The sequence below is a fragment of the Sinohyriopsis cumingii genome, chromosome 19, assembly GCF_028554795.1.
Source record: "Sinohyriopsis cumingii isolate HCF-2022 chromosome 19, ASM2855479v2, whole genome shotgun sequence".
Classification (NCBI taxonomy): Eukaryota; Metazoa; Mollusca; class Bivalvia; order Unionida; family Unionidae; genus Sinohyriopsis; species Sinohyriopsis cumingii.
Window position 1 is genome coordinate 62,990,916 of NC_142979.1, and position 19,376 is coordinate 63,010,291.

Here is a 19,376-nt window from a genome sequence, read left to right on the forward strand (position 1 = left end):
TGTGCTAACTATCCAACCAAAATGTTGCTAAATTTTACGGTGTAGAATATTATTCGGTATCTTATTTTTAGCCTAAGTCAGGCATTATGAATTATTTCTGCGCCACAACAGTAACCACGTGATTTGAAATCAGCAAGAGTTTGTTGTTTCGTTCGTTGTAACGTACTTATAACAAAATTTTGGCTACATCATGCTGATGAAATGGAAGCTAAATGTCTCTGACAATGATACACCGATGCAGCCGATCAGAGCTGAGCTGGGAGAATACTAAATCGGAAACTCTTTGATTATAAATCCGATCCTCTGCCAAATGAGCTACCGCCGCTCCCTAAAATTAGCTAGCAATAAAGTATAGTTGAAATATTGTAGAAGAACCCCAAAGGTAAAATATGATGAAATTTCCTGTGCAAGTCAAATCATATTATGTACATACTTATGACTAAACTGGACACACCCTATTCGTTTGAGCAAGATGGATATATGTCATCCTTCTGTTATTTAAATAAACATTTCCAACAATTTAGTTTTTTTCCAAAGATAGCACTGTTTTGAAAAGTTGACTGTATCTATTGTATTCAGTACTTTACGATGCCAGGTTTCAGACGATATCATATCAAATACAGATTTATGTGTTTGTTATATTAGTTTTTATTAGATTGAACTGTGACATTCGCACACACAAGATATAAAAGTCCAGTGAAACTATTCCGATGCTAATTACACAATTTTCAGTATATTATACGAGCGTATGTCAATTCTCAGTTGTGTGCATGTATTCCCCATATTATAGCGTTTTTCGTACGTTCGAATGATCTCTGTAAACATTTTACTTTTACTTAATGTGTTTCTCATTTCCTCGTTTTCTTCAAGACAGTCACTTATTTAAAGCTCCAAGTACTTCCGTAACTATTATTATTTTCGATTTCAATTAACATGAATTTCTTATTACAGTTCACGACGGCTCTGAATTACATGGTACGAAGGGCTGGTGAGCTAGAGACAAATATCGTGTCGGTGGAAAGAATCAAAGAATATACACAGCTTGATTGTGAGGTAATTCATTAAACTTTTGGAACCTGTGCGAATATAGGACACGGACCAAACCGTGAAATCACTGGTATATATTACCCATATTTCGGCTGCTATACATGCAGTATCTACTAGCATATGAACGGCTATGTTCCACCGCCAGATGGCGTCTTTGCTTATTTATGATTCATTTTTCTTTCTATACACTCCTGTATTTACTTGCTGTACATACATATCTAAATGTTCGTGCGAACAAGACGAAAGTGATTACTCTCTTTCCATGTTAATATTCAAAAAATATATATTTCACTGCAAAAGGTAGCTAGTGTTCTACCGTAAAATAAGGATATAGTAACTTTTTTAAATAGAATATTGCCACTTGTTCACAAAATGTTTCCAAGGTAAGAATGCAATAGATGGAGTAAAAACATGTTAAGGGACACTAAGGAACAAATGTTGACTTTCCAAAGAATAGTCTTTCATATCAGTCATTGAAACCCCTTACTAAGGAGAGATTATATTTAAACATTAAATAATTGTTTCAGTATAATCAATTTATTTCTACCTTTTTTGAGAAACATTTCTACGTTTAAAATTACTTTGGTATATATTTTGAACTTTTGATCAATATTTATGAATCTCTATCTTATCATTCAAAATTTTCAGAGTGAAGACAATTCTCATTCACATCTTCTCCCTAAAGGCTGGCCAACGAAAGGAGAAATCAGATTTGAGAATTACAGCACACGATACAGAGATGGGCTCGATCTAGTCCTGAAAGAGTTAACCTGTGTCATACCAGGTGGAGAAAAGGTCTCTGAAAAATTTTGACGCACCGCATTAAGTTATATACTTCCAATTTAATTTAATCAGTTCACATACTGTGATAGTTCACACGTATTGGATCAAGTAGTAGCTTTAACATAATTTATGAGTATTATATGTAATGATCAAAATGCATGTAAAACTGTAATAACTGAATTATATCAGTCTCGTCGAGAAGACACCGTACCTTATTACTGATGGCTGTACCCAAGTCTATGTTGGTTTTTTTTTTCCTCATTGTCAATTTTTAATGTTACGTTCCGTTTTTCTTTTATAACAAAGAAGCTGTGGTTGAAATGTATTACAAACCCAGGGCCAGATTAAAACCTTTGGGGACCCTGTGCACAGCCAACATAGGGGCCCATATCTATCCTGCCTCATAGATATGGTTACTGTACTATTAACAACACTGCTTGTTGAATCAGACGATAATGCACGGGGCTCATTGAGCCTCGGGGGCCTTGCCTGTGAAATCAGACGATAATATACGGGGCCCCTTGATCCGCGGGGGCCCTTGGGACGTTGCCCACTTTGCCTTATGGATCATCCCGCCCTGAGCAAACCTACATATTTTGTTCAGTATAATTTGTACCAAAATTAATATTCATAATATATGATGTTAATATTACCCACACCATAACACACAAACACAAAAATGCAAAAGATCTGTATGCCTCTTTGGCTGTATTGATGCTGAGATTATATTACCCTTTGTTCAATGCCTTCCTCCTCGAATGATGTTCACACGCTTTAATTTTGACGAAGAAGAAACTAATTTTAATTTTCCTGTGTCAAATTCCAGGTAGGAATTGTGGGTAGAAGTGGAGCCGGAAAGTCTTCCCTAGCTCTAGCTCTCTTTCGTCTCATAGAGGCATCAGAAGGAAGTATTTACATTGACGGTTGCAGGATCTCTGACATGGGGCTTCACGATCTCCGATCTAGACTGACCATTCTTCCCCAGGTAATAGTTCAGTTAAATTCACTCAAGGGGTGGACAAGTGTTTTAGCTTTAGAGACAAAAACTCGTCACATTGAATTTGCTGCGGAGCAAATTAAGCTTCTAGTAACAATGAATATGGCTATGCCGAATCGGACGAAAACTAGTGAAGATAAATTGAACATTATGTTCTGGTCAATAAAGTCTCTATTTTCTCCTCTAATATAGCAAAACAAACTTTAACAATATGAAACCTTTTCCAAAATCAAATGTATAATGCTGTTGTCGAAAGTTCTGCTTTTACTAAGACATTGTATGAACTGTAGAAGAATAGATGGCCTGCGCTAACAATTTTAGATACAAATTGTTTTGTGTTCACTCTTTTTACCAGCGAAGTGATCTAATCTTACGTTACGTGTTTAGGCTCGAATAACCAGTAACAAAGAAAAGAGTGAAAACAACAAGCTTTGAAAAATTTAACAAATAATTTATTTCCCTGGAAATAACAAATAAGAACTTAAGAATCAAATCCAAAAATAATCCAATAATAATCCACGAATAAAATTTTAGAAGTCCTAATAAATGTTCTAAAGAATTCAACTTCGAGTCCAGACGAAAAATCCAAGATGGAAGGCAATGACGTATACTGTAGCTTGTATTGTGCTGTTGTGTCTACAGTTCTGTGTTATTCACTAACAATAATCCGGTGTTTGAATTTCCCAATAAAATTTGATGAAATGTCTTTATCCAAGAATTATGTATGAGCACTCATATATTTCCAGGAAAAAGAATTATTGCTTTTGAATCCAAATGATTCTAATAAATATTAAAATGTAATTCCCAAACTGGTCACAAGCAAACGAACACCTTGACATCAAGTGTTTCAGGCCCAAACTGAGAGATCTCTCTCTAAAAACATCACTATTAAAACTAACTTATGCGTAATTTCGGAAAGCCCAGAATTGCGAAAAGGAGGCAGTTTACACTTTTTTAAAATCACGTAGCTGCAATATGGCCTTGATAAAACCTATTATTTTACTCTGAGAATATAAAAAACAGAGTTGTTTTCTTCTCTTACTGATTTCTAAATCAAGGTCAGCTTTAGGTGTTTACAACTGAGGAGTCTAGGTCAAACTATTTTCTGAAAAATTTCGAGTTCCTAGTACGAGACTTCATTATTTTGACATTTACTGAAAATAAAATTTAAAATATTAAAACTTACAAACAGACAATTAAATTAAATCAAATATAAATTAAATCAAATATAAGTAACAATAAACTGGAGTACATGTACACCGGTTAACTATAACTCAAAGTATATCAAAATATTTAGAAAATAGTATCGGTGTGATTTGGATTTTTTTCTCCAACCAAAGTTTATTGAAATTCGTATCAATGCTGGTTGCTGATTTGTATTCTTTTTCAGTTGTTAATAGCGTATTATTTCGAGGGTCTGGTGTTAATCATGCGTAGGTCAGTAAAATGGTATTATTTCGAGGGTATGGTGTTAATCATGCGTAGGTTAGTAAAATATTATTTTTTCTACACCTTCATTTTTAAAAGGACCCGTTTTTATTCTCCGACACCTTGAGGATGAACCTGGATCCACTCAACAAGTATACAGATGTACATGTGTGGAATGTTCTTGAGCAAGCACATCTCAAGTCCCTTGTGTTGGAGCTACCAGGTGGATTAAACTACGAATGTAAGGAGGGAGGACAAAACTTCAGGTATATTTTCCTGGAAAGCTATCAGAGAGATACTGTAAAAAAAAAATAAACTTCTGCTACTTTGTTATCATAACGGAATATACAGGTTTTATTTGTTTCAAAAGCAAATTTGATTCTACAAAGAAAACCAAATTATAGGCTATATCTCTCTCTTTTCTGTTTCAATAAATGATCTGCCTTGTCATTATTCTGCAGCTTGGAATAAAAGACCATAATGTCGTTAAACTTTTAATCTTAAGGCATCGTAGCGAAACATTATGTACGTTGACAATTTTAAAATCTACGGAAATAGAGCTATTATTATTGTGAATAAAAAAATTATGACAGCATATTATAAATGAAAATGCAGTTGGGTACTTACTTCGTTCCAAAATGACGCTTTATTCCATGAAGCGCCGATTCCAAGTTTTAAAATTATCTTTTAACGAGCTTCATTAGGTTAGAATTTTGATTCAGAGATCTTGGCCCGATTTGATGGACACAAAATATATTTATTCAGTGGGAAATAAATTATGCCGTAAAAATGATATCTGAAAATAACTTTAAGTATGGTAAATGTATCAAACTGGCCAACAGTATCCATCGTCGAAATGATTGTCAACATGAATGATTGAACCCATTAAGGACATTTGACAATACCGGTATGTCATGTCACTTGTTCATGTTTTGTTTTCAATCTAGTTTAGGGCAACTACAATTAATTTGCCTCGCAAGAGCTCTTCTGCATAAGACCAACATTCTCATACTTGACGAGGCCACTGCGGCTGTTGACATGGAAACAGACAATCTCATTCAGCGAACAATACGGGAAGAATTCAAGGGCTGCACGGTTCTTACAATCGCCCACAGACTCAACACGATTATGGATTACGACAGGTAAGCCAAGTTGGTGTCTTGAATGCTTTAATCTCGTGTGTGTGTGTGTGTGTGTGTCTATGTGCGAGTGTGAGTGAAGGGATTACAATATGAGGGAGAGAATGTGTGTGTGTGTGCGCGCGTGTGTGTGTGTGTGTGTGTGAGTGTGCGACTGTACTTTGCAATAGAAAGAACGTATTTGAGAGATAAACAGTTCATGAAATGTCATTTATTCTTACACTTGTCAAGAGCCAAGACGGATATCATTGATAATGAATATGCCGGTCTCTTTTATCTCTCAACCAATGATATTACAATCGCCCACATATTCGATACAATAATTGATTATGACAGATATGTCAGGAGAGAATCTTGAATGTTTAAATCTCTAGTAATGTGTATGTGCGCGTGCGTGCATGCGTGTGGGTGGGTAGATGGATGAGTGTTGGTGGGCATTGTACTATGTGTGCAATTGTGCCATGAAAGAAACCGTCTTTGAGAGATGACAGTTTCATAAAAGGTCGTACCTAAAATTTACGAAATTAGAGAGAATTTACTAATTTCGGTGTCCCTCTCGAGGCCAAAGATAAATGCAATAAATGGGCAAGTACGCTGTACAGGGCATTTAGTAAATATCATTAGCTTTTTGAGGTATAATCACTACAAAGATAGAAGAGCAAGAGACCTACGATATAATTTCCAGACGGAGGTGTGTGTGTTGGGGGTACAGGGGTATTTACTATTCGTTTAAATTGCAGCTTACAAATAGCAATAAACAAATGCTCTTGTAGAAATAAGAACAACTTATATCCATTATTAAGTAGAAACCAGTATTTTCTTCAAATTTGTTTTCTTTCTAAATAAACAATTATCTGATTGCATATCGTGGTTAAAAAGAAAATTTCAGCTTTCTCCCCTGCCAACAGTTTAAATGCTCGATCCCTAACAGTATAGACTAGGAAATGCGTTCAACACGAAACCAAGACAAGAACGAAAATATATAACGTGCAGCTACAAGTAATGTGAAGACAACGTTTTGTTGCTTCTTTTTTTCTTCTTCGGATCAGCATTAAATCTATTGGCAGTTTCAAAGATACAAAAACAACGTTATGACAAAATATTCAGAACTTTTCAAATACCCCTCGTACATAATGGTTAATGAGCAGGACTAACGGCCTTGTCCAAATACAGAAACTTCAAGGTAATAACAGCTCAGCTTCTGAATACGCGTTCATTAGTCAGGTTCAACTGCAAACAACACATATCCTCATCTAAAGCATACTTCGCGAACAGATCAGGGTCTATGTTGATTTTTCTATTGATTATTCCTAACAAGCTGCACATACACAGTTACGCCTGCTCATTATGCTGTGGGAGATTTGGGTCTATGTAATTGGCATTCCTATTCGACTTATAAGCTAGTATAATCGAAGAAATCCAGATGTAATAAATTTTCTTTTTAATCCAACATGATCTTTGTAATAAACGTGTGTCAGATTCGTTTGAGTTTACCATTTTGTGAGAAAAGGATAAAAGTAAACTTAAAACTGCTATCAATGAGAGATATCACCCTTTGAACAGTAAAGGAAATATACTATAAAACAATAAGGGACGGGAACATAATTTCTAAAACAAATTTTAAAACAGTATTATCAGTTTATTCCCGAGATCGGAAAAGAAATATTCAAACATCCTTCTAATCCAGATCATGTTATTTTGTTATACCTAAATTCGCAACTATTTTATTGGCAGAGAAAGCGGAAAACAAGGAAAGTTTGTGCTATGGTTTCGAACCTCATGTTATGTAATAAAATAAAAGAAAACAGTGTCCCGTGTAGAGGATATCGAAATACAAATACAATGTAAATAAGCAGCAAATCAGTTCATCGCTCTTAGGATTTTCGTATTAATATTAGATTTAGCGTCGATTAGTTTGATTCGCTAAGTAAATATGAATATGAAGACATATCACAATAAATCATTATGGTAATTGGTTATAAATTGATGTATTTAAGTCATTACGGTAATTGATTATAAATTCATGTATCTAATGCATTTTAGCAATTTATTATAAATTCATGTATTTAAGTCATTATTGTAATTCATTAAACATTCATGTATTTAAGTCATTATGGTAATTGGTTATAAATTCATGTATTTAAGTCATTATGGTAATTGATTATAAATTCATGCATTTAAGTCATTATAGTACTTGATTATAAATTCATGTATCTAACGCATTATGGTAATTTATTATAAATTCATCTATTTAAACTATTTACTAGGTAATTGATTATAAATTCATGTATCTAACGTATTATGGTAAGTGGTTATAAATTCATGCTTTAAAGTCAGTATAGTTATAGGTTATAAATTCATGTATTCATCTCATCCTTATTTTCTGTCTTTGTTTTGTAAAACGTTTTTATTTATTTCAAATGTGTAACATTGTCGATGTTTCAGAATCATGGTCTTGGACAAGGGACAGATCAGAGAGCTTGATTCTCCAGCTAACCTGTTGAAGGACAAGAGTTCGATATTTTACGGAATGGCCAAAGAAGCTAATCTAGCTTGATACTAAAAGAGGCAAAGTTGTTAGCGTAGTCAAACAGATGTCCTGTGGTTTGAAAATCGTCATTATGAAGAAGTGCATTTTAATTAAGAAGGAAGTATCCAATAGCTGACTTTGGACTTTGTACAATCAACTGCTGTGCAATTTAATTGCAGCTTAACTGTGTTCTGTTAATTTAGGTTATGATCATTGGTATACACCAAGATGAAGACATTTTTTACTTGGAGAATTGTGATTTGACCTACATATTGTCTCGATGACTAGGTGACATTTTTTGGTACAGTATAAGCAGATTCTTTATGCTATAGAACTTGTTATCACGTCGATCTTTCCATGGATTACATCAAGCTGTGAATAAACAGTAAAAGTAGTAAACGACGAAAATATCAACTAAACTAAAAGAAAGAACTTTGAAAAAGTGTTGAAAATGTCCTAACATAGAGGGATAAACTACACTCAGTGAGAGAAATTTCAATAAATAATTCTAGCTGTGAACCCGATTCTATTTATTTAACCCGTATGAACAGACAGACAGACAACTACCTCGATACACAGAAGCTTACATTTCACCTAACTTCGAGCTAGAATAAAAGGCCCATTTGGATCCTAAAAGGTACATCTATATTGTATATCAGGTAAATTTCCTGCAGGCTCTTTTCTGGCTTTAGCCGTTCAAAATAAAACGTTTTTTCTAAACATCCAGTGTTTGATTTGCATCGAGGTTATATTATCAAGCGATACATGTTTTTTATTGACGCTTCATCAATGGTCAGTAATATTGTCTAGCATCCAGTATCAGAAGACGTTGATGTTACAAACATCCCGTTGTAACAATAAGTCATTTGGACCTTTCATCTATTTTAATAGGAACTATCAAGTGAGAGAGCTATGCAATCAAGTCTATATACCTTTTGCATGTTTTATTAGATAACAGCTTAGTAGAGCCTAGAGAAGACGGATCAAAACTATATTATAAAATAGACTGAAGTAGACTGGAAAACTGAAGAACAAATTTGAATGTTGGAAAACTGTTACATTACCATATTTGCTTGCTTATAAGATCCGTCCAACTGCAAACTGCAAAGACTCAGATCTGCCGTTGCATAATGCTCGGACAGATCTAGGTCTGGGTCTGTGCAGTTTGTTAGGAGTAATTAGTAGAACAAACAAAAAGGACCATGATCTGCAAGCGCATTATGCTACGGCAGATCAGGATCTTTGTTGTTTGAAGTTTGATTCGATTTATAATCGAGTACATACGGTAGTTGTGTGTGTGTGTGTGTTGGGGGGGGAGGGGGTAATTTAGATTTTTAACGCAGCTTTAACAATTTTTCAGTGATATCGATACGATTCCTGCAGTATATGCAATTTATAGTGATGTCTAACCTTTGGGCATCATGCCGCAGACATGTAGCATGATGTCCCATCCAGTCACATTATCCTGACACGAGGCCGACCAGTCCTAACACTAACCTCTTTATGCTGAGCGACAAGCGAGGTAGCTGTTTCTACCATTTTTGTAAGTCTTTGGTATGACTCGGCCGGGCATCGAACCTACGACCTCCCGCATCCGAGGCGGACGCTCTAACCACGAGGTCACCGGAGCGGTGTAGTTTTGTTCTTATTTCTGATAATCGGAGAAACTATTAGCGTTGCTATTAATAAAATTAGTTTAGACGGGAGCAGACTGCCTTAGACAAGTGACATGCACAATAGAAAGTTACATCGGGTACATCAAACGCAAAATAACCTTTTGCTCCATGATTTTTTTTAAATACTACCTTTATCAATGTCTTGTGCATGCATGGAATACTCAACCGAAATGTTCAAATACAGTGAATCACAGTACAGTAGGTCAGAGGAAATAAATATTGCAAAATATTCATTAATTCAATGGTGACTCAAGTTATCTTGAAATGACTTGTTCTACGTAATAGGTCTTTGTACAACCATTAAACTATTGTGACAAAGACACCCACCTTCAGTTAATCAAATTGGTTGTATTTTAAATCTTGATTTCTGAGATTTTATGACATTACTGTGGATTTTACTATCGCATAATGGGGGTTTATTGGCATCGATCAGTGAAGCCAGCAAACGATATTTCCGATGGTAAAGCTACCACAAATTTTCTCAAATCAAAATTGACAGTAAGGTAATATTCATTCTACCGTACTTAGAAACTCTGTGCAGAAGTTATATATAAAGAAACAAAAAGTCACTCTGCCTGTCTATGCGTTGCAAAGATGCCAGTATTTCAGTCTAGAATAAAATTTACTTCTGCAAATTTCAGATTTAACCAACTAGCGATTTAAGTTTGCTTATATACAGCAGACTATTCATTTCTCTCTGTTGAAAATGTCAGAGTTATTCACTGTTATGTTCATTATCTGACCGATAGCATTCATTTCAATTGTTTGTCAAAATTAGCATGCACAGATGTATCAAATTCCATCGCATTTTAAGAGATATACCCTAAATACCTTACACGCGTCTGTACTTGTAATGCTTTGTTCATTATTTACATCATTATTGCATTTGCTTAATGTGGGTACGTGGGAAAGTCTGCCAGTGGCTTCTCGTGGGTCGGTGGTTCTTCCCTGGGTTTTCCAGGGTTCTTCCTCCACCAGTTATACTGGCCGCCATGTATAGCCTATATTGTGCTGAAAATGGCATAAAACCCTAGAACAACAACAACAACATTTGCTTAATATAGATGACGCATATTAATTGCTAGCTTAAGTCGAGGTGAATCGTCGTAGTGAATTAGGAAGAATGATTACTATTATTCCGAGTCTCTTTTGGAGTCCAAAATATTAATTGGCATCGGAAAGAGACGAAGATGTTACGAATACTAATCCCTAGGAGTCTAGCCATCGTTATGCAAGCAATATTTTCTGGCACAAAATTAGCTGTATGAGCACGACCGACCACTGTATATTATAAGAATTAACATAGGAATTTGGGTTCCTTTATTGATAAATGTTATTTTCCATCAACTGAGAGGATCGAACTAACGTAAGGAACCACTGATAAACGGATAGATCGATCATCACAGTTGTGAGCGGTGCTTCGATAAACTAACAAAATGGATGAACATCAACGGTTAGCATAAATAAAAAAAGGAATGAATGAATGATTTTTGGTTTATTGGTTTCAACGGCACATTTAACATATTACTGATTACATCATGAAGAGAAAATGGGATCTATCTTCCTTTTGCAACGACACACCGAGGCGGCCGATCCGGACTGGACTGGGTGTGTATGGAACATTCGACCCATGGGTAATGAGCCCGATGCTCTACCAAATGAGATATCAGGGCCTGAAATGAATGAATAACTATGGAGGAATGAATGATACTACGGTAGGATTAACGAATCATGCGATAAAAGGTATATGAAAAACAAATATATAAGAAAAAGAACACAATGAATGCAAACCATCCCAATGAAAGCTTTCAATCTCAAATTACCTGCAAAGATTCTTTTCTCATTGAAAGTCTGCGTGCTTGTATATGAGAGAGAGACAGAGACAGAGACAGACGGACAGACAGAGAGACAGACAGACAGTCAGGTAGAGAGAGTAAGAGAGAGAGAGAGAGAGAGAGAGAGAGAGAGAGAGAGAGAGAGAGAGGGTGTATGTTCAGTAATTAAATATGTAAGAATTAGCTTTTTTTAAATTACAAAGTTGTTCCTCTTTTACAAGAATTCTCAAGAGGAGCAAACCTTGCTGGAATATATTTATCCGGAATTTCCTATAACAAATCAACATAGCTGAATCGCCATAAGAGTCGGTCTCAATCTAGTTCAATCTGCGAGGAGATAAACACAATACCTTCCCTAGAAAATTATTGGTATCTATGTAGCATGCAGAGCAAACGTGACCGCTAAGCTCTGTATAATACTATTTTTATTGCAATGTCATGTCTATTTTTGGCATTGTAAATATATATAAATATGTATTTTATTTGTATGGAAGAATTTAACTCAAGATAGTATATCTCCATTCGCAACTTATAGCAGTCTTTCTAAGACAGCTTACACAATCCTAAGCTAATTGAAGAAGTTACTTCGGCACCCCTTTCACGGTGGAATTTTAAGAATCACACACTTTGAGGTGTTTTGATACATTACATTCCTATTGGTGAAAAAAGTTTGTCATTGGTCACTCGGAAACTTGTCTGCGCTAGCGTGTTTACGCAAGGAAAAACAGCTGGTTATCTTCTGTTTAAAGGTTGGCCAGTGCCTATAACTGCTTTTAACAATTACCATGACATTTCGAGCAATTCTTTGGTATGATAAGCAAGAACTATTTGTGGCTATAACTTATTGAAGTTTACTTTAATTTTTTTTAACAAGACCAGAGAAAACCAACTGCTTTTACGTGCAAAAACCAACTGCTTTTACGTGCAAAAACAGGCGTCTAACTCAGCGAAAATTCCTCATGTTGGTGCATAAAAATACGTCATACTCAATTCACAATTGCCATAAAAATTTAAGTACAAAAAATGCAAGGAATTGGCTCTCAATTTACAGTAGACATAAATTTACATACTTCTATTCTGAATTATTTATAAATATAACTCCGAAACCCTCCTCTTACCAGAGACTGTATTACTCCGATTGACATCTGACCTCTGACCTCTGAAGTTCTAGAATGTATTGGCTGACAAAGCATTGATACATGTATGCATGTACTGTAATGGTATGTTATATGTAGTCAATCTATGACATACTTTAAGTAGTCAATCAGCTTTAAAAATTCGGACCGTGTTTATTATATCCTTTATTACAAAACATTACTCAACATTTTATCTGGATAGTCTGGGGCTAATGGGAGTTATTTTACTCCTTCTTAGAATCTGCTTTTCCTTTCATTTTTTTTACAAGAGCACTTTTACAATTCAAAGTTAAGAATTAATAGCATATACATAAATGTATGTGTTTCCCAAATATGAACGTTTTGTTAATTTGAAGAAAATATTGTTGCTATCGAAACATTAAAGCATCTCTTGATATATCCCACATGTAATATGTATTATGTAGTAACAATAATGGACTTCTGATGTAATATTTGCAGTCGAAAGATCTATGATTGAAGGCGATGACGTGTCTGTTGTAACCTGCGAAGTGCTGATGTGTCAACAGTCTCTTGTTGAATCACATAAATATTAGTCCAGGTTTGAAATCACTATAATTCAAATGAATGTCTTTATCCAAGAATTCTGCCAGGTGACTTTTTTTTATTTCGAGAGAAAACAATCACTTGAATTCAATAATTTGAAGAAAACAAAATTCAGCCCAAACTGGTGACAACATAATACAACTTAAAGTGCTAGATGTTCAAGCAAGACTGATAAAATCCTCAAGTCACAAGATAATATAGTTCCCTGCTTGACCTCATGTCACAATTAGCAATAATGAACCTGCTATTAGTTGTTTACAAAAACGAACTAAAGTTTAAAAAAATAAAAAAGTCAATCACATCAAGCAGAAATGAACTCAATTTTGGATAAGGTCGAGTCCAGCAAACAATGTTACGATACAATGGCATGTAATGAAACAAAACAAAACCCCAAAAAACTAACAGATAAACAATTAAATTAAATAAACACAAGACTACTACTACATCTACTACACCCATGTGCTGCTGCTATACATACAGAGTGTAATGTATAGCAAAGTAGATCAGAGACCCATGCTGACAGCTTCGCCATGCAGCAGTAATGAACACAGAATTGAAAGCAGCAACATTTATGTAAGACATGTTACTGAAATGTTTGAACACAAAATCTTAACATATTGACAACAATGATACTACTATGGCTTCTATTAAAGAGATACCCATGTCATGACATCTGTTCTGGCAGATGACACGAAAGCCTCTATCGTCAAAAACAAAAACAGCCTTCATGGCAGGTTTACCAGTACATTTCGTTTCAAGTGTCATATAAGTGGGGCGGTCAAACTAGAAACCTGTCAACTACAACAAACGTTTTCTACTTGCTAACTTTGAGTTATCCCACGGTCCAATGAGAGACAAACATAGAAATGGAAAGAAGAGCTGACAGAGAAGATTCTCAGCGTGAGATGGATGGATGGACGGATGAATGGACGGACGGACACACAGGATAGATAGATAGATAGATAGATAGATAGATAGATAGATAGATAGATAGATATTCATATGTAGGTCCAAAGACACATTTATAAAAATAGGTCTACAAACAGACTATAGTTACAATGATGGATACTGAATATACAGACAAGCAGATTCATAATTATGTAATTTTATATAGACTGAGACTGGAGATGAGAGGAATGGGAAATAAAAATAGATAAATAAGTGAATAAATAAAATTGGTATATAAAAGATGTATGGCAGTCCAGAAGGTAACTAGGCATGTGCATGAAGGCACACACACACACACGAACGCACGCACGCACGCACACACACACACACAACATACATACATACATACATACATACATACATACATACATATATATACATACATACTTTAAAGTAGATATTGGGTCCGCTTCTTGAAAAGTGTTCTGAGCTCAAGCTGTAATCGTATGTCCTTTACCGAGTTCCCGCCAGTGATCGAGAGAACCAAAGGGGAGGTGGTTAGTAACGATTTGGATCGACCACTCAATCTGCGGATGGAGATCGATCCCACGCTCTTTTAACAGCACATTTATGGCGCCTACCAGACGTTTGCAGTTTTCGGAGACACGAGTCAGTGGCGAAATAGTGTTAGTTAGGGGTTAGAGAAATGTTTCTTCCAGCTACCCCAACACGATTGAGTCCGTATATAGGGTTAGGATGGAAACAGGTTTTGAGGTTGTGTGGCGAGCGATCCTGTATCTCTTCGTCTCCAGTCATCACGTATTTGATGATAATTCGGAGGGGATTTACAAGGCGATGATAGCGGCGCAGCGATATGGTTGGGCATTAGGCTGCCTGCCTCTGAATGTCCTCTATCTTGCCATCAAATAGCAAACGTGAAGCGAAGTGAGTGGTTCGTAGTGTGCGTGAAAAGAAACCATAGCATATTCTTTTACAATACTGTCGTGTAGAACCATACGGTCAAAGATCGCAGACATTAACTCCGCGTAAGTGAATAAGTTCAATCAATTAGGATCAAAATTCAAAAGATAATGTCTTCCAACAGAAATCAGGGTATACGATTTTGCGTTTGACCGGAAACTTAAAGATTAAAAGATGCGCATTAGACTTTTCATACCTAAGTTTTGAGTTTGATATGACAATGCTGAGGAATGATCAACACTCCGTGTACTCCGAAACAGTAATCGATGCACGTTTATCAGTCACCTTTCGAATTTTCTGGTGGTTTTCAAAATGTTCTGCAGGTTCACTCTCTGGAATTGTTTCTGTAAGTTCTACAGGTTCGTTCGAAGAATATAGTTCGTAAACCGTTTTCTCCAGTATCAGTGATAGTGGTGTCATCTGCTGCAAGGCATCATCAATCTCTACAATGCTGTCTTCAGATCGGACCTCACAGCTTAAACCTGTTCCAGGTGCGACAACTTGTTGTCTGTCAATACTAATCTGATGACCTATGCCTTTTTCTTATGATCAGTAATAAAAGCAGTGCCTGGTGGAAGTAATTCGACATGCGTGAAGACTGCTTGGACAAAAATCCTAGTAAGTTTTTTCACGAGTTGACCATAGGTTTAACACATGTCAATTAGCACCAAAAGCATCCGCTGTACTCGTCGTATGCATGATTTTGGTAGGTATTTAATTAATATGATAAACAGAAAAAATAACCATTACAAGGAATAACGACTGGTGGCCACATTAGAACTGTTACTACAGGGAGTGGTGGTAATTTTTACTGTTCCAATGGATTAGTGACCGGTGGGTTCAAGTGAAGCGTTTGAAGAAAAAAAAACTGCACAATAAAGGATTAGCGTTAATTTCGAGCCCTGTCATAACACGAACATTGGAGAAATCGCCATGTATAGTTAGATAATATGACCATCAAAATGGCCATTGCAAAGGTTGCATCAGCAGCATATTAATACAGGAAAAGCTATATATTTCAAGAAATAAAATACTGCTTTTTGTCGTATTTTGTATTTTCATTTAGTATGGAATTCATTCACGCAAAGTGACTGCATTAGGGTTTGTCAATTTTTAGGATGCCATATTACCATAATTTCATTTAGAATCAACAAAAAATTGCGATTAGTGTTTCAGTGAAAGCCCCAACATCAATACAGCCATCTCTTGAAGAGCAGTGGCACGATTTTTCAAGATGGCTAATATTTTGGAAGTGTGATAAGCACCATATTTAAGGACAACAAGAGATTAAGAGAAATCTTTCAGTGAAAACCACACGTTACAACGAATATTATTTTAAAAGTAGCTGTAAAAAGAAATTCAAGATGACCATTGTGATTATCAAATGTAATGTCTTATGAGCACCATTTTCATTTAAACAAACTAGATAGGTGTGTGTGTGTCATTTTTGGGGGATGAAAACCCTTTGTTCATACGACTATCTGTCAAGAAAGTTTAGCAATAGCGCTCGGTTGAAGAAGGTTATAAAGGCATCCATATTTGACGGCTGATAGACTCCAATTTTATTTTTGATCAACACCAGAAATCTTTTAGTGAAAACTCCATTTTTTAAAAAGTAATTATAACAAGATTTTTAAGATGGATGTCATGGTTACCGCACTATTATCACTGTTTGCATTTAGGACCAACAACAAATCGTCAGAGGGGCTCTGCTTATCACGGAATTGTGCGTACTTAAAGCACCAATGCCGCTGTAAAGAACAAAAAGTCGTATGCCAAATGATCTGAATAATACTGAATCTTGAAAGCTATTGGTCCTAAACATCGTAGGTTTCCACTGAAACCAGGATGATATCGACGTTTCATCGAATTATAAGCCACGTAATTTCTCTCACGAACTGAAAAACACGGCCGTTTTTCACATGTGTACGAATTAAATGATGTTGGTAGGCGACATGCGTAGGTAAACAGATTTTTTACTAAAACTGCAACACCAGATTTGATGACGTTATATTTGTTAACATAAGAAGCTAACACCACGCTATGTCGGACTGTCTGCAGCCCACGTTCGAGCTTCAGTGTATATTTCAGCACCCCGAGCTGACCACCAATATTTACCCAAGTATTATTTTTATCTAACACAGGTTTTTTCTTCTCAGATCCGCTTAAAAAAGCGAGGATGCCTCTATTTGCTCTAGATCCAATGTGTGCGGCACGTACGAATGGTTTGTTATTATATTAGTCACAAATGGAATTTGTGGAATGATCACATCACTACTTTTGGAGCACTTCGGAAGAAGATCGGAATCACGACCAACTTTGTTATCCGTATTATGTGATATAATTGTTTGATATACTGCATGTTCCGGTATTTATTCTAAATTTGAAAGATAGTCAGACCCAAGTCGTATAACACCATGCTCTCAGACAGATTATAGTCTATTTCAAGTTAGCCATTTATAACTGAACAAAATGTTGTTATTGTTGTTTTTATAGGGTTTAACGCAATTTTTCAGCACAAGATAGGCTATACATGGCGGCCAGTATTAATGGTGGAGGAAGAACCCTGGAAAACCCCGGAAGGAACCACATCAAGCTTTCACACATATCCACATCGGCCGAGCCCGAGACTCGAACCCACGCAGACAGAGGTGAGATGGCAGCGATCCGTGACGGAGAGCGCTTTAGACCACTCGGGGCCCTTCTGAACAAAATGAATTTATACATTGCATGTATTAATAAATGAGTAATGTGAGATTATTCTTGCTGGATACAAATTCGTGTATGAATCTGGTTACAAAAATAAACTTTAACAGTGGTTCTGATGAAATGATTTAATATGTAATGAAGCAAGAGCATAAGCAAATATGCATAACGTATATCATTGCATTCATACTTAACTGCCTCGTGTCCTATACAGCTATAGTTGTTGTATTTTTAGCTGATTTGGGATGAGGAGACATGAGAGATTTGGTGTAACCCGTATGTTGCTGTCACTGGTGATGCCGTTTTAAGGAAGGTATTGGTTTACTCGAAGTGTAGGACTACAACTTTTGGACAAATGGGTCTGCAGAGAATAAGGAGGCTTGCAAGGGATCCTTCAGCAGAGTGGGAGGGGTGGGCTATGCTTGGTGGCTCATTGACCATTTTATGAGAATCGTGGAAAAGGAAAAGAATTGTGATCGCCAACTGGATTGTAAGGATGCAAATTTCTGTCGATCTATGAACAGCGCATTAACTTTGGGCCAGAGAACAATTAATTAGATTTATGGGGACAGGTGCTTGTTAAATCTTTATACTGCAATGATTTATAATGTGTGTGTCGGGAGGAAGTAATTCTTAATTAAGCCTTCGTTTACATAACCGTTATACGACTAGAAAAGGGACGGTTAACTTCGATTTTATATCAGAATTGTCAGCTTTGAAATTTTCCAGATCTGTTGTTTGGAATTATATAAGTCATGCTGACTACAATTATGGCGGGCAAGTTATAAAAGGCGGTAAATATATTTAATCCTCACTGGTTATGCTAAATAAGGGGCGTGGTTCCCACACGAAAATTTATTGGGGGGTAAAACTGCCCTAACTGAAAGAAATCTAGTCGGTCTGCAATTTTCCTTGAAGAATGAAAATATAAGGGACTCGGAGACTGAATTTGGGAGAAATTCTCTCGTAAAACATTGGTCAAAGAGACAAGATGTCTGGAAAGTCAACGGATACAATTTCGGCGGTAGAAGCGAACAAAGCTTGAAAGCACAAGGTATTTGCATCAATTTCATGTAGTTCGTTGATACCAATATAATGATTTTCTTGAATATAATTGTTTATATTTGCATGAATTTGTTTAAATTCGTAGATCAATATTCTTGATGCGTATAACTGTGTTGAGTTCTGATATCTGAATTCGTACAATGGTCTTTTTTATATAAGTTTGACGAATTGTTTGAATTTGTCGTCTTGATTGTTATAGGAATCTAAGAGTTTCATGCATTACTGTAGCTGACAGGAATTATGAGAATCCGTTGAATTCACCAATCTTAGATGATTTCATGTATGATAAAGATCTGAATGTGTATATTCACTGAAAATAACGTAGTTAAACATATAATGAATTTCATTCATTCGTGTAATTGATACGAGAACGGAACCGTTATGTCTCGTGTATTGTTAATCGGAATCAGTAATGAAATAGCCATTAGGAAGTATATTAATCTTATGAAACTAGGTTTGTTTATGGTCTGCTATGTTTAGCTTGGCCAGACAGCCTTTGGTCTGTTCGAATTCCGATAGAACGACATCTGACATAACGAGAGGGGAATAATGATCTGTTCCCAGTAGAGCTGAAAAAATATTTTGGTTGCTTCTGTTTATT

General features: G+C 35.8%; 2 protein-coding genes across 3 annotated transcripts in view; one reads left to right on the forward strand and one right to left on the reverse strand.

Annotated features, from left to right (window-relative positions):
- The window catches only part of LOC149775831 (ATP-binding cassette sub-family C member 3-like), a 64,703-nt gene extending 56,260 nt beyond the window's left edge, over window positions 1-8,443 (forward strand). For both annotated transcript variants that reach the window (XM_089943892.1, XM_089943893.1), the window contains exons 25-30: window positions 952-1,053; window positions 1,696-1,842; window positions 2,657-2,815; window positions 4,355-4,521; window positions 5,203-5,397; window positions 7,840-8,443. In XM_089943892.1, coding sequence (XP_089800018.1) covers window positions 952-1,053; window positions 1,696-1,842; window positions 2,657-2,815; window positions 4,355-4,521; window positions 5,203-5,397; window positions 7,840-7,951 — 882 coding nt within the window. In that variant the 3' untranslated portion in view covers window positions 7,952-8,443. The remainder of the gene's footprint in view (window positions 1-951; window positions 1,054-1,695; window positions 1,843-2,656; window positions 2,816-4,354; window positions 4,522-5,202; window positions 5,398-7,839) is intronic.
- A 2,637-nt stretch (window positions 8,444-11,080) lies between these two features.
- The window catches only part of LOC149775832 (uncharacterized), a 67,730-nt gene continuing 59,434 nt past the window's right edge, over window positions 11,081-19,376 (reverse strand). The window contains exon 10 of the transcript XR_016416561.1: window positions 11,081-11,273. The gene's annotated coding sequence lies outside the window, so the exon portion shown is untranslated. The remainder of the gene's footprint in view (window positions 11,274-19,376) is intronic.